Raw genomic sequence first — 13,646 nt, 5'->3', positions numbered from 1 at the left:
GACATCAACTGTTCTGAGGTAAGGTCGAGAACAGTTAAGGATACAGAACAAAAGTCCACATTACCATGCCTCAAACCTTCTCTGACAAAATGTTCGTCATGGCCTGCAAGGGGCTTATTTAGGACAAGGTGACGTGTCGAGCCCAGACCCACTCAATCTGTACTTGGTCCACATTTCACCCTGACACCCATCACCTGCGCGGGATCCCAGTGTATCAAACCGTGGCCCGTGGAAATTCAACATGGAAAAGTATGAGGTCATCCACTTTGGGTCAAAGAGGAATTGGAATGTTTCATTAAATGGTGAGAACTCAAAGCTGCAGAGGAGCAATAGGGATCTGGAAGGTCAGATATAGAAATTCCTAAAAACTAAAGCAAAGTTACAAAGTGTCATCAGAAAGGCTGACTGGCCTTTATCTAAAGGGGCTGAAATATAGTGGGGAGGAGGTTATATTAAGCTGTGCATAGCATTGGCCACACCACGACCGGAGTAACTCGTTCTGGGCACTGCTCCTCAGAAAAAATATATTGAACTTCTGGGGGGCGATACGGCTCTAATTGATCAGAATGATAGCTGGAGTATTAGGTTGAAATGACGAGGACAGTTTACGCAGATTTGTTCCCCCTCAGGTTTAGGCGGGTTTGGAAGGATTTTCAAATGTTTAAAGGGTAGATTATAGAGTATTCTCGTTATTGATGGGGAAAGTGTGATAATACAAGGGGGCACGACCTCAAAACTAGAGCCAGTGTGTTCAGGGATGACATTAGCACGTACACAGATTGTGGATATATATCTGGAATTCCCTGTCCTCACTCCCTCCCCCAATAAAAAAGCGGTTCAGGCTGAGATCAACGGAAACTTTCAACAAGGCTGAATCGATTCTTGGTGGTTTCAATGTGGGCGGGAATATGGGGCAAAGGTATGATCAGAGTTGGATTGAACCACAGATTCTGGGTTTTTAAGGGATTTTTGCGTACCCGCAATATCTCCCTGCAGATATAGGCGATCCAGTCTTCCTTCAGTGTGTTCCCTTTAGTGTTCTTGATCAAATCTGTGACAGACCCAGCACCGCAGAATTCCATCACCAACTGCAAATGACAAGAATGACATGGTAGTAACCGAGAAACACAACAGGCCAAGAACAAAGTTACAGTGTTACAGAAGGCAACATTCTTCCCACAGAGTCTTTGTACCAAAACACACTCATCGTCATACGATTGGCATCACGGAAACACAGCACAGAAGAAAAACCATTCAGGCCCCTGTGTCTATGCCGACACCGCAAGGGCGGCACAGTGGTTAGCACTGTTGCTTCACAGCACCAGGGACCCAGGTTCGATTCCCGTCTTGGGTCACTGTCTGTGCGGAGTCTGCACGTTCTCCCCGTGTCTGCATGGGTTTCCTCCGGGCGCTCCGGCTTCCTCCCACAAGTCCCGAAAGACGTGCTTGTTTGGTGAGTCGGACATTCTGAATTCTCTCTCTGTGTACCCGAACAGACGCCGGAATGTGGCGACTAGGGGCTTTTCACAGTAACTTCTTTGCAGTGTTAATGTAAGCTGATTTGTGACAGTAAAGATTATTATTATTCTGACAGTAAGCCAAGTAAATTGCCCCGTTCTTTCCCTAAGTCTGAAAATAATTTATTGTCAAGTATTTATCCAATTTCCAATTGAATCTGCTTCCAGCAAATTTCCAAACTGTTAATTCCAGAGCAACCCACTGCCAAAAATAAAAAGTCTCCATATTTCATCCTGAATTTGTTTACCTATCATCTTAAACATGTGTCCTTCGATTACCAATCAAGTAAGGGTGGCACTGTGGCACAGTGGTTAGCACTGCTGCATCATGGTGCCGAGGACCCAGGTTCGATCCCGGCCCCGGGTCACTGTCTGTGTGGAGTTTGCATATTCTCCCCGTGTCTGGGTGGGTCTCACTCCCACAAGCCAATGATGTGCAGGGTAGGTGGATTGGCCACGCTAAATTGTCCCTCAATTGGGAAGAAAGAATAATTGGGAACTATTTAAAAAAGAATATCGCTCTCTTTCTCTCTCACAACTCTGATAAAAACTCTTTGGAATTGCCTGCTTTATTTCTCAAGTTTCAACCTCAAACATTCTTCAACACAGAGCTTCTTTGCAGCTATCATGCACAAAGGCTTTCACAGTTGGCACAGGTGTTGACAGTGATGGTGCCATTTACATGTGGCATTATCCAGTGGGCAACGATCCCAATGTTCCTATGACGACCATCTGGAAACTTGCAGCCGATTTATTTCACTCCAGCAACACAGGGAGAAAGAGATATAAAGAGAGAGATGAGACAGAGGGCGAGAGATAGAGAGAGAGAGCAAGAGAAAGAGAGAGCAAGAGAAAGAGAGAGGGAGACAGAGAGAGCGAGCGAGAGACAGAGAGAGAACAAGAGAGAGAGAGAGAGAGAGAGACAGAGAGGGGGAGAGAGAGAGACGGTGACAGAGAGAGACAGTGAGAGAGAGACAGAGAGCGAGAGAGAGAGACAGAGAGAGAGAGCGAGAGACAGAGAGAGAGAGAGAAAGAGAGAGACAGAGAGTGAGAGAGACACAGAGGGCGCGATTCTCCGCTGCCCAGGCCGGGTGGGAGAATCGCGGGAGGGCCGCTCTGGCACCCCCCGCGATTCTCCCACCCCCCCTAAAATTCCCCGAAACGCGACACGCCGCTTGGAGAATCTCTGGCCCGGTTGGGCCGAGCGGCCTGCCGTTCCCGACCTGTTCACGCCGGCGGCAACCACACTTGGTCGCTGTCGGCGTGAACATGGCGCCAAAGGTGTGTTTGTGGCTTGTGGGGGGTGGAGAGGGGAGTGAGCACCAGGGCCGTGCTCGGGAGGGCACTGGCCCGCGATCGGTGCCCACCGATTGTTGGGCCGGCGTCTCCAAGGGATGCACTCTTTTCCCTCTGCCGCCCCGCAAGATCAAGCCGCCACATCTTGCTGGGCAGCGGAGGGGCAGACGGCAACCGCGCATGCGCGGCTGACGTCATTAGGCGCCGCCGGCCGCGTCATTCTCGGCGCGCTGCCTTGACGCCAGCGTCAAGGCCCGGCAGCCGAGACGTACGGCGCGCTACTCCTAGCCCTCGGGAGGGGGATGGGGGAGAATAGGGGGCGTGGAGCTGCCTCCGATGCTGTCGTGAAACACTCTGGGCGATTCTCCGCAAATGCGGCGAGTCGTAAAGGCTGAAGTGAAACTAGCCGTGTTTCACGGCAGCCTCCGCGCCCCCTCCCGGGACCCGATTCTCCCCCCGTGCGGGGCTAGCAGCGGGGCCCCGTGAAGCACGGCATTGCGGGCTTAGCGACCGTCGCAGAGCCCGCGCGCCAAGCGTCACGGCGGCTGATGCGCACGATGACGTCAGCCGCGCATGCGCGGGTTGGACGGCTCCAACCCGCGCATGCGCGGATGACGTCATCACACAGATGCGTCAAACCTGCGCATGCGCGCGCCGTCATGCACCTCAGCCGCCCCGCGGACTGATCCTGCGGGGCGGCGGAGGAACAAAGAGTGCGCGGGTGCCCATGCCACCCTTGGCACGGCCGCACCACAGCCGTGCCAATCGGTGCCATGGTTGTCCGGGACAGCACTTTGCGGCCGTTTTCACGAACGGTGAGAGCAGGTGTGATTGCGTTCGTGAAAACGGCCGTAAAGGCCTGGGAACTCGGCCCATCGGCCCGGGGAGAATCGCTGTTCGCCGTAAAAACTGGCGAGCAGCGATTCGTGTCATGGGGCGGCCGTTGGGGGGGAGAATAGCGGGAGGGCCTTCCCGACATTTTTCCCGCCCTCCCGCTATTCTCCGACCCGTCGTGGGCAGCGGAGAATCGCGCCCTCTGGGTTTCACGACGGCGTCGGGCCTTGCGGAGAATTCCGCCCAGAGACTGCTGGAGACAGAGTGAGAGCGAGAGACAGAGACAGAGAGAGACGGTGAGAGAGACAGGAAGACGGTGAGAGAGAGAGAGAGACACACGATGTGAGAGAGATAAAGAGACGGCGAGGTAGAGAAATACGGTGAGAGAGACGGTGAGAGTGAGAGAGACGGCAAGAGAGACGGTGAGAGTGAGAGAGAGAGAGACGCCGTGTTTAGCACTGTCTATCTCGGTGCAAAATGGGACTTTGCCAGTTTTGGCCTCAGTGAGAAACGTCCCATCGAAGCTGCTCTAAACTGAGTTCCACACTTGACTCATGGATTGGAGCTCACCCCCTCGGCTACCCCATCAACACTGGGCCCCCCACCCCCCTGCACTCCCCCTCTTAGGGGGTCCTTGAGCATCCCACCCTCGCCCGCCCGGACACCTTGGCATTACCAGGGTGGTGGGCTGGCAGAAGTGCCAGGATACCACCCTGCCCCAATGGGCTGGGAGACCCCCACCCTGTCCCCCCCCCCTTCTTTAGGACAATTTTAGCGTGGTCAGTCCACCTAACCTGCACATGTTTGGACTGCGGGAGGAAACCGGAGCATCCGGAGGAAACCCACGCAGACAGGAGGAGAACGTGCAGACTCCACAGAGAGTCACCAGAGGCCGGAATTGAACCCAGGTCCCTATCGGTGTGAGGCAGCAGTGCTAACCACTGTGCCACCCTGTGGCATCTCTTTGTTGACTATTGCTTTTCTTTTCTCCATCCCACTTTCTATCCTTCTTATGTTTAAAAGGGTGATGGAAAAAAAGGTTTGTTTCTATGGACCAGTTTGTAACTATCAGCCAGCTCTGCTGCCAGTCTACCAGTTTTAACTTCTTGCTCCTCAACATGTGTCCTAATAACCCAAGGACGTAAATCTTTCAATTCTTGTCAAAAAATCACCTCTCCAGGAGCTTCATATGTTCGTTCTATCATTAACGCCCGTATCTAATGGGCAGAATAATTTTGCTTCACCTTCTCGAGTTCAATACGAGTTTATCCAGGCTGTTTCCTTGCGTTTCAAAATTTCTGCCTGTACACCTCAGGAACTGACTCATACGCACCAAGGAAAACTTTCCTTACTATCCAACAATGATGCAAACACCGCACTAGCTCTGCTTTATCTTCCAGCACTTTTGAAATGCTCTCTCTTTCTCCTTTCTTCCATTGCTAACTTCTCTATTCCCAATTCCATTGGAAAAGCTCTCTTATCTCTTTTTTTCCTGCATTTCAAACGTCCTCATTTCTATCTTCCTTTCTAATTCATGTGCCTCACGTTTTGGAGAACCTTTACCTATCAGGCAACCCCCATGAAATTTTAAGCGTTTCGCTACGCTTTCAATAGTCCCAGCTCCCCTTACTCCTGCAGCTAATCATAATTCCAGATTATCTGCCAATTCTCTTGATTGATTTTGTGTGATTTTGTGTAAACCAGTCAGAGTTAAATCTTCCATCTTTAGGAAAGTCTTAGTAATTTCCGACTCCGTTTTGGTTTAGCTCACTGGGCTAAATCGCTGTTTTTTTAAAGCAGACCAAGCAGGTCAGCAGCACGGTTCGATTCCCGTACCAGCCTCCCCGTTCAGGCGCCGGAATGTGGCGACTAGGAGGCTTTTTACAGTAACTTCATTGACGCCTACTCGTGACAATAAACGATTTTCATTTAATTTCATGTACTGATGTGTTATGTACTCTGGGATAACACAGGCTGCAACTCGATGCAGCTTTGACCAAAAGATACTCCAGACTTTGAAGTAAGTTCAATGTGATTTATTGAACCATTAGCACAGTTCTCTATGAGTTCGACTCTCCTGCTAATCTTGCTATAGTAACTCAGTCTAACTAACCAGTCTGCTCTAAGCCACGTGGTTGGTGTGATGCTTCTGATCTGCCCCTGTCCTTCTCTCTAAGTGTCGCCTGTATAAAGAGAAAGAGCATGTGTGCCCTGTCCTTTTATATATGGGTTGTGTAATGCCCCCTTGTGGTAGTGTCAGCTCTGGGTGCCTTGACTGCCCATTGGTCGTGTCCTATTCTATGTGTTCATTAGCTGTATGTCTGCATGTCATGATGTCTCTGGTGCTCCCTCTAGTGTTTACTTAGTCATAATGTATTTACATTAACCCCTTGTGTATTTATAGTGATGCATATCACCATATGTACCTCACGGTAACTCCAATTCTATTGTCCAGTATCTCAGTACCCCACCTACTCTTTTTACGTAATTCACAGACCTCACCATTTAACAATAAATTCCAGACCAAATTTTACTATTCACAATCCAGTAATCCTTTCTCTACATTTGGAAATCCTGCAAGAGCCCTGGGTTTGTTATGATCCCAGTTGATGTTGTAACTGGACGAGAATATCCCAGAATAGAACTCTGGCTCAAAACTCTTCCTTTACAAAATGTAACAGAGTCACAGGGCTGCTAATTAATTTGAACAACAAGTACAAAACTTTACTTAAACACTTTTATCTCCCCCCCTTCCATAGCTTAGATTTAAAGGACAAAACAAAAACGATCAGAAAGTATCTCTTAATCTACACTAGACTCATCAACACAAAGTCCCCATTAAGCACGCAAGATGACTGTGGTCAAATACACACACTTCGGTCTGAGCCCAAGTTAGTGTCAGATCCCTTGCACCCCCCCCCCCCCCCCCACCCAAGATGGTTATCATATGAGAATGTTTAAACTCCACTTCGAAAGACATGCTCTAAAATCTTCTCTCCTAATAATGCTTTCCCTTAGTGGTTTGCATTCCGAAATCCAGTCCAGGTTCTACAAACAACTCTTTGAACTCAAGCTTCCACTCCACTTGTAACAATGAATCCAGTCCAGGATTTTTACACCACCCCTTTGTCTTAACTGCTTTGACATCAACTCAGAGACCCAGCCACTGATTTCCGTAGTTATTTCAACTCACACTCCATGGGGCGATAGTAAAAAATCACACAAACCGGAAAATCACTTCAGATATCTTACTGGCACCTCAGCCTTCATCGAAACTCAGTCTGTCTTTACTGAAACAGTTCTCTGTTCTGGTATATTTAACCTCAGACTTCTTGGAAAGTTCTCTTCATTTCTCTAAATCCCTTAATTAGCTGCTCTTCAAATCTCTACACCTGTTTTCTTAACCATTACTCCATCGTATGGCGTTTCGTTTAGAAAATCTGAGAGAGATGTACCCTCTCGTCTTCTAAACCAACTACTACTAACAGAGCGGTGACAGCTGTCTTCTCTCTCACTACCTATCCCCAACTGCAATCAAGTAATCTAAACTGAAACTTAAAAGCTTCTCTACTTTATAAGCCCTCAATTGCGAAGCAACGCCCACATGCTTTTATTTATTCTTCATGCTATAGTCCCCTCTAAGCACAATAGAATCACAGTTGGAATTGAAACCATTCCCCACGCATTCGAACACCTTTGTCCGGGATGAATGGAATGATAGGAATTACGGATAGTAAACCTAATGTTTACCAATAAATATAAATCCCTTAAAACTACCTTTGTTTTCCTCACAGATACGTGCACTATATTCACCTAGTGTTAGATCCTAAAAACTCTACTCCTTAAGGAACATATCGACTGGCCTCCTGATTCATCCAACTTTTCCAAAGCTGGAGTCTAACATCTCTTACAGAAGGACTGGATCTGTCACTTCCAGCCAACTCTTAACAGGGAAATGACAATGTGCCTTTGAGAAAACCTTTTGATCCCGAGCAGACTAGCATCACCATGCGATGCCATGATGATTAACATTGACACATTGTTCACTCTCACTGCCCAAATGTCACCTTCCATGACAATGGTGTCCCTTTAACGCTGAGAGTCACATTTGTGAATTCCCGTTCTCTCTTGTTGTTGCAGTCCTGCCCGTCTGACATCCATTATTCAGCCTTCTCATTTCTAGGTGACTCCTACCCATGCAGTTTCATTTGCTCCCACACATTCATTTCTCCCCCCGCTCTTTCCCTTGACCTCCTCCCCCACAAGGTCATCACGCACAAGGTCTGTACTCCAGTACAGTCATCACGCTTTCTGCCGAATGAATCTGCTCAGATGGTTCTGGGACACCAAGCTGTGACACACAGTTTGATTGCTCCTCAACTCCTTCTTGCCCCCTCACTGTCTGGTTTCCCAATGATGGAAATGAAAAGATTGATATTTGAGACATTGGCATCAATTCAACAATATTTCAGTGCTACCTGCCTCTCCTTCTTGAAGACGTATCGTAAAATCTACCCAAGACTTTAGTCACTTGTCCTATATCTCTGGAGAGAAAATTGTGTCTGATTTACATTTGTGAGACCTTCCAGACTGTTCTACTGCTCTCCCGGGCAGACTCCCACCTTTCACCCTCCGAAACAAGGTCATCAGAAGCCCAGCTGCCCTTATTTCAACTCGAACTGAGGCCTGTTCACCCATCATTGTGGTTGAGGTTTAATCACATGACTTGTCCACACGCTCCAGCCATTAGTGGGCCGACACATCCATCTTTGTGCCACACTGACTTCACCAATTAGAGAGAAAAACATCTCACTGCCGATTGGCTAAGAGCCAACCAGCCACCCCCTCCCCCCAATCTGGTAAATCCTCAATTTTAAAATTCTCATCCTCGTGTTTTTCCTTCAGGAAACTCCTTAAAACGTTTCTCTTTGACCAAGTCTTTACTCACCAGATAATATCTCTTTGTGGTGGCTTGGTGTCAAATTCTTTTTGATAACCGCTATGGTGGATGTTTTACAAAACTAAGGGAACTCTATAAATTCAGTTGTTGTTACAAAAAGCCGAAACAATTTTTGAAAGAAGATGAGGGGCACAATTCTCCCAGCCCCGCGCCGGGCCGAAGAATCGCCGCAACTGCGCCACGCCGCCCTGACGCATGATTCTCCGGAGTAGGGGAGGGGGGCTCCTTCACTGGGGAGGGCCTCCGATGGGGTCTGGCCCGTGATCGGGGTTCACCGATCAGTGGGCCGGCCTCTCCCCCCTCCCCCCCCGGGCCTACTTTGTTCCGCTTCCTGCCCCAGAACCCCCACGCCATGTTGCGTCGGGGCCGGAGCGCTGAAGAAGTCCGACGCGCATGCACGGGTTGGCGCGGCCCATCTGCGCATGCGCGGGTTGGTGCAGCGCCCATTTGGCGCCGGGAAGGGAGGCTGGAGCGGCGTGAACCGCTCCAGCGCCGTGCTGGCCCCCTGTGGGGGACAGAGTCAGTAGTCCCCACACCCGTTTCGCGCAGTCGTGAAACGCGACGGAGTTCACGACAGCGCAAACACTTAGACTCCATTTTGGAGAATCGCGCCCGAGGGCTAATATTTTCCGGCTGTTCCTGCCAATGGGATTAACCAATAACGATAGAATGGCCTCCCAGCAGGGGATGCACCTAGAGGGGGGGGTTCATTGAATTTATAGAATCCCTAGTGCAGAAGGCCATTTGGTCCATCGAGTCTGCATTGACCCTCCGAAAGAGCACCCTACCTAGAGTTAGGCCCCCACCCTGTCCTTGTAACTCATAAACCCACCTAATCAGCACATCCCCAGACACTAAAGGCCATTTAGCCTGGCCAATCCACCGAATCTGCACACCTTTGGACTGTGGGAGGAAACCGGAGCACCCAGAGGATGCCCACACAGACACGGGGAGAACGTGCAGACTCCGCACAGACAGTGACCCGAGGCCGGAACCGAAGCCGGGTGCCAGCCGCTGAGAGGCAGCAGTGCTAGCCACTGCTACATCTTAAAATGGCCTCAATGAGCTGCTGTCACTGGACGTAACCGCTCCCCTCCACAAATAGCTCCACCTACATTATGTGGCCTAACAGCACTGTGGGTGTACCTACACCATATGGACGGCAGAGGTTCAAGACGGTGGCTTAACACCACATTCTCAAGGGTAATTAGGGGCGGGAAACGAATGCCGGCCTAGCCTAGCGACATCCCATCCACATCCCGAAAACAAATTTAAATAGCGAACTTATGTCAGCGCAACCGGAGCGAGTCTCAACCTGTAATAAAATTGGCATCAGTTTACCCAAAGCTGGTCATCAACTCCAGGGGGATTCTTCTTAATAAAGGCGCCGTAATAAGTGGCGATGTTTCGATGGTGCGAATACTTTTTGAGCATATTAATTTCCTGCTTGATCTCTTCCTCTTCATCCTGTGAAAAGAAACAAACATCTTTGAAAAGGGTTGGATTTGGCACTCTCGCACCAGGAGAAGAGGAGACCTCACGTGCCTTAATAACTCGGGAGTAAACCTTTGCAGGAACCTTTGAAGGTGACAGGACAGCTTAATAAAAGCAGTTAACAAGGAGAATCAGATCCTGGGCTTCGGAAATTGCGGCACAGACTAAAAATATCAGGAAGTTACACTAAAGATATCAAAACAGTAGTGTGACCCCTCGTGACTTATTAAATTTACTTTGGACACCTCTTTTTAGGAAGGACAGATTTTTAGATCGGCAGGGAAATGTGTTTAGGGCCTCGGTCAGATCAGTCATGAATAAATAGCAAAAGAGCCTCAATCCTAATTCTTATGATCTTGCATGAAGTCACTGGAGAGGGTGCAGAAGGATGCAGTAGCATCATGGTTAGATTACTGGGCTAGCAATTCATTCATTCTGGCCTCTCTCTCTCTTCTCATCTGCTACCAGACTTGCTGAGTACTTCCAGAATGTTCTGCTCAGATTTCAGATTCAGTTTCTGCCGTGTTTTGCTTCTATGCTGCAATAATCCAGAAGCTTGGACTAACAACATGCACAAGTTCAAATCCCACCACAGCTGCTAGGGAGAGAGTTTAAATTCAATTAATTAAACAAATTGAAATTAATAAGCTAGAATCAGTTTCTGTGGCTATGAAATTCTCGTTCACTAATGTTTTTTAGGGAAGGAAATCTGCCAGCCTCATCTCGTCTGGTCTACCCGTGGCCCACAGCGAGAGGCTCTAACTTCCCTCTGAACTAGCCCACCAAGCCATGGAATTATATCCAAACCTGACTGCGATCGCTCGAGAAGGTGTCTCACCACCACATTCTGATGGGAAATTAAAGATGGACAATAAATGCAGGCCTTGCCACCAATGCCCACAACATGAGAATGAATACATTTTTTCAAAAGCAAAGTGATTTGCAAACATGGTCACAAGAGGATCACAGTTACATGGACAGAGTGAAGAATCTGGAGGTGTTCTCCTTAGAACAGAGAGGGCTCAGGGGAGATATGCGATATACAATGGAGGTATTTAAAATCATGAAGGATTTGGATAGGGCAAGTGAAGAAAAATTGTTTTCCTTGACTGAAAGGGGCTGGTTTAGCTCACTGGGCTAAATCGCTGGCTTTTAAAGCAGACCAAGCAGGCCAGCAGCACGGTTCGATTCCCGTACCAGCCTCCCCGGACAGGCGCCGGAATGTGGCGACTAGGGGCTTTTCACAGTAACTTCATTGAAGCCTACTCGTGACAATAAGCGATTTTCATTTCATTTTCAAAGGTCAATGTGGTAGCGTGACCTCTCAATGTGGTAGCGTGACCTCTTTAAAGGGTCACGACCCACGTGACTGGCTCTGAGCGCATGAACCCTGGCCAATGGGGAAAATGGGTGGGGTCCCGGACAGAGTGCACCCTGGAGCCGGAGGTCTGTTCAGCGACTCTGTGCCCGTTTATAGTTCATTTTTACTGGTTATCTACAAATCCTTGTTCTGTTACTGGAAGTCCCGCCCCCCCCCCCCCCACTGTATTGCCTCGAGCCACCTCATTGGGGTGAGTGTAAACCGGATCAATCGCAAGCGGTCAGTAGTTCAGGATTCGAGGGGAAAGGGAGGAGCTTCCAAAAACAGGGAAGCAGAAAAGCCTCGACGGCATCAATAAGACAGGATGTGGAGATTTCATAGAATTTACAGTGCAGAAGGAGGCCATTCGGCCCATCGAGACTGCACCGGCTCTTGGAAAGAACACCCTACCCAAGGTCAACACCTCCACCTTATTCCCATAACCCAGTAACCCCACCCAAAACTAAGGGCAATTTTGAACACTAAGGGCAATTTATCATGGCCAATCCACCTAACCAGTGGATGCCGGCGTTGGACTGGGGTGAGCACAGTAAGAAGTCTTACAACACCAGGTTACAGTCCAACAGGTTTGTTTCAAACACGAGCTTTCGGAGCACTGCTCCGAAAGCTCGTGTTTGAAACAAACCTGTTGGACTGTAACCTGGCGTTGTAAGACTTCTTACTGTGATCAATAAGACAGTGAGTGAAAAATGCCTAAGATTGGGTGGCATGGTAGCACAGTGGTTAGCACTGCTGCTTCACAGCGCCAGGGTCCCAGGTTCGTTTCCCGGCTTGGGTCACTGTCTGTGCGGAGTCTGCACCTTCTCCCCGTGTCTGCGTGGGTTTCCTCCGGGTGCTCCGGTTTCCTCCCACAAGTCCCGAAAGACGTGCTTGTTAGGTGAATTGGACATTCTGAATTCTCCCACGTTGCCGGACCAGGCGGAATGCGCCAAATCAGAAAATAACAAGTCAGGGCTCCAGTGACCAAAGTGGAGAGGAATTCAGAAACATAACAGATTACACATGGTGCAAGTGAGCAAAGCAGTCCCGATTGAGATAGCCTTCACAGTAAATGGAAAACCACTGAAGATGAAGGTTTACACTTGGAAGAGTTGAGACTTGGAACCTCATTAGCACAACAGCCAAGTTGGCGACATAAACAGAGGAGACCCTGAAAATGATGGGGACAATCTCGGAGCCAGCGTCGTATCAACACCAGGATGCCCAGCTACCTTGTCCACGGAAAAGTCTCACGGGGGCGAGATTGGTTGAATCAACTTGAACTAGTTGAAAATCTTCACAATTTTGGGTGTTTTCAGGCAAACATAATGACATATTCCAGAACACATTGGGTCCAATAAAGGGCGTCAAGGCCAAGATTTACGTCAACCCTGACTCAACATCACAGCTTTTCAGGGTGAGACCGGTCCCTTACGCTTTCACCAAAAAGTGGAAGCCGTACCTAGACACCTGGAAGAACAGGGATTTATCAAACCCGGGCAGTTTTCAGAACGGGCGACTCCCATCAAACCTGTGCTAAACCGGGCCATGGGGATTACAAGTTAACAATAAACCAGGCAGCTCATGGAGATAAATAGCCAATTCTACAAGTTGAAGACCTTTTTGTGAAGTCGCCGCGGGGGCTCGCTTACACCAGACTCAACCTCACCCATGCCCACTTGCAGTTAGAACTGGATGAAGATTCCTGAAAGTATGCAACAATTAGCACGCATAAAGACTGTTTCCATAGACCCGATTGCCCTTTGGCCCTGTGCCATATTCCAGCGCACAATGGTGAACCTGCTCCAGGGCATCCCGAAGGTCGGGGTCTACCTGGATGAAGATCCAGTAACAGGAACATCAGATGAAGAGCAGCCAGCCAGCCTCGAAGAGGTGCTGAGAAGATTTAGAGATGCGGGAATCCAACTGAAATGAGAGAAGTGCACTTTTCAAGCTAGTGAGGCCAAATTAGCTAGGGTTGAAAGTGGACTCCAAAAGTCTGCACCCACTCGCAGACAAGCTGAGAGCCTCAGAGATATACTGGCTCCCAAGAATGTGGCAGAAGTAAAGTCCTTCTTTGGGATAATAATCTTCTATTATCAATTTGTCCCCAAACCAGCAACGACGTTGGCGCCAATTCACTTGCTTTTAAGGAAACAGTAGAGTCGGCATTGGAAGGAACTAC

The 13,646-nt window shown here is 48.9% G+C and overlaps 1 protein-coding gene across 1 annotated transcript in view; it reads right to left on the bottom strand.

The window, feature by feature from the left end:
• The window catches only part of LOC119976763 (traf2 and NCK-interacting protein kinase-like), a 259,294-nt gene that overhangs the window by 134,106 nt on the left and 111,542 nt on the right, over positions 1-13,646 (bottom strand). The window contains exons 4-5 of the mRNA XM_038817506.1: positions 9,949-10,074; positions 978-1,088 (exon numbers count right to left, since the gene is read on the bottom strand). Coding sequence (XP_038673434.1) covers positions 978-1,088; positions 9,949-10,074 — 237 coding nt within the window. The remainder of the gene's footprint in view (positions 1-977; positions 1,089-9,948; positions 10,075-13,646) is intronic.

Source organism: Scyliorhinus canicula, chromosome 13 (assembly GCF_902713615.1).
Source record: "Scyliorhinus canicula chromosome 13, sScyCan1.1, whole genome shotgun sequence".
NCBI lineage: Eukaryota > Metazoa > Chordata > Chondrichthyes > Carcharhiniformes > Scyliorhinidae > Scyliorhinus > Scyliorhinus canicula.
This window is presented reverse-complemented; position numbering and strand designations above follow the sequence as displayed.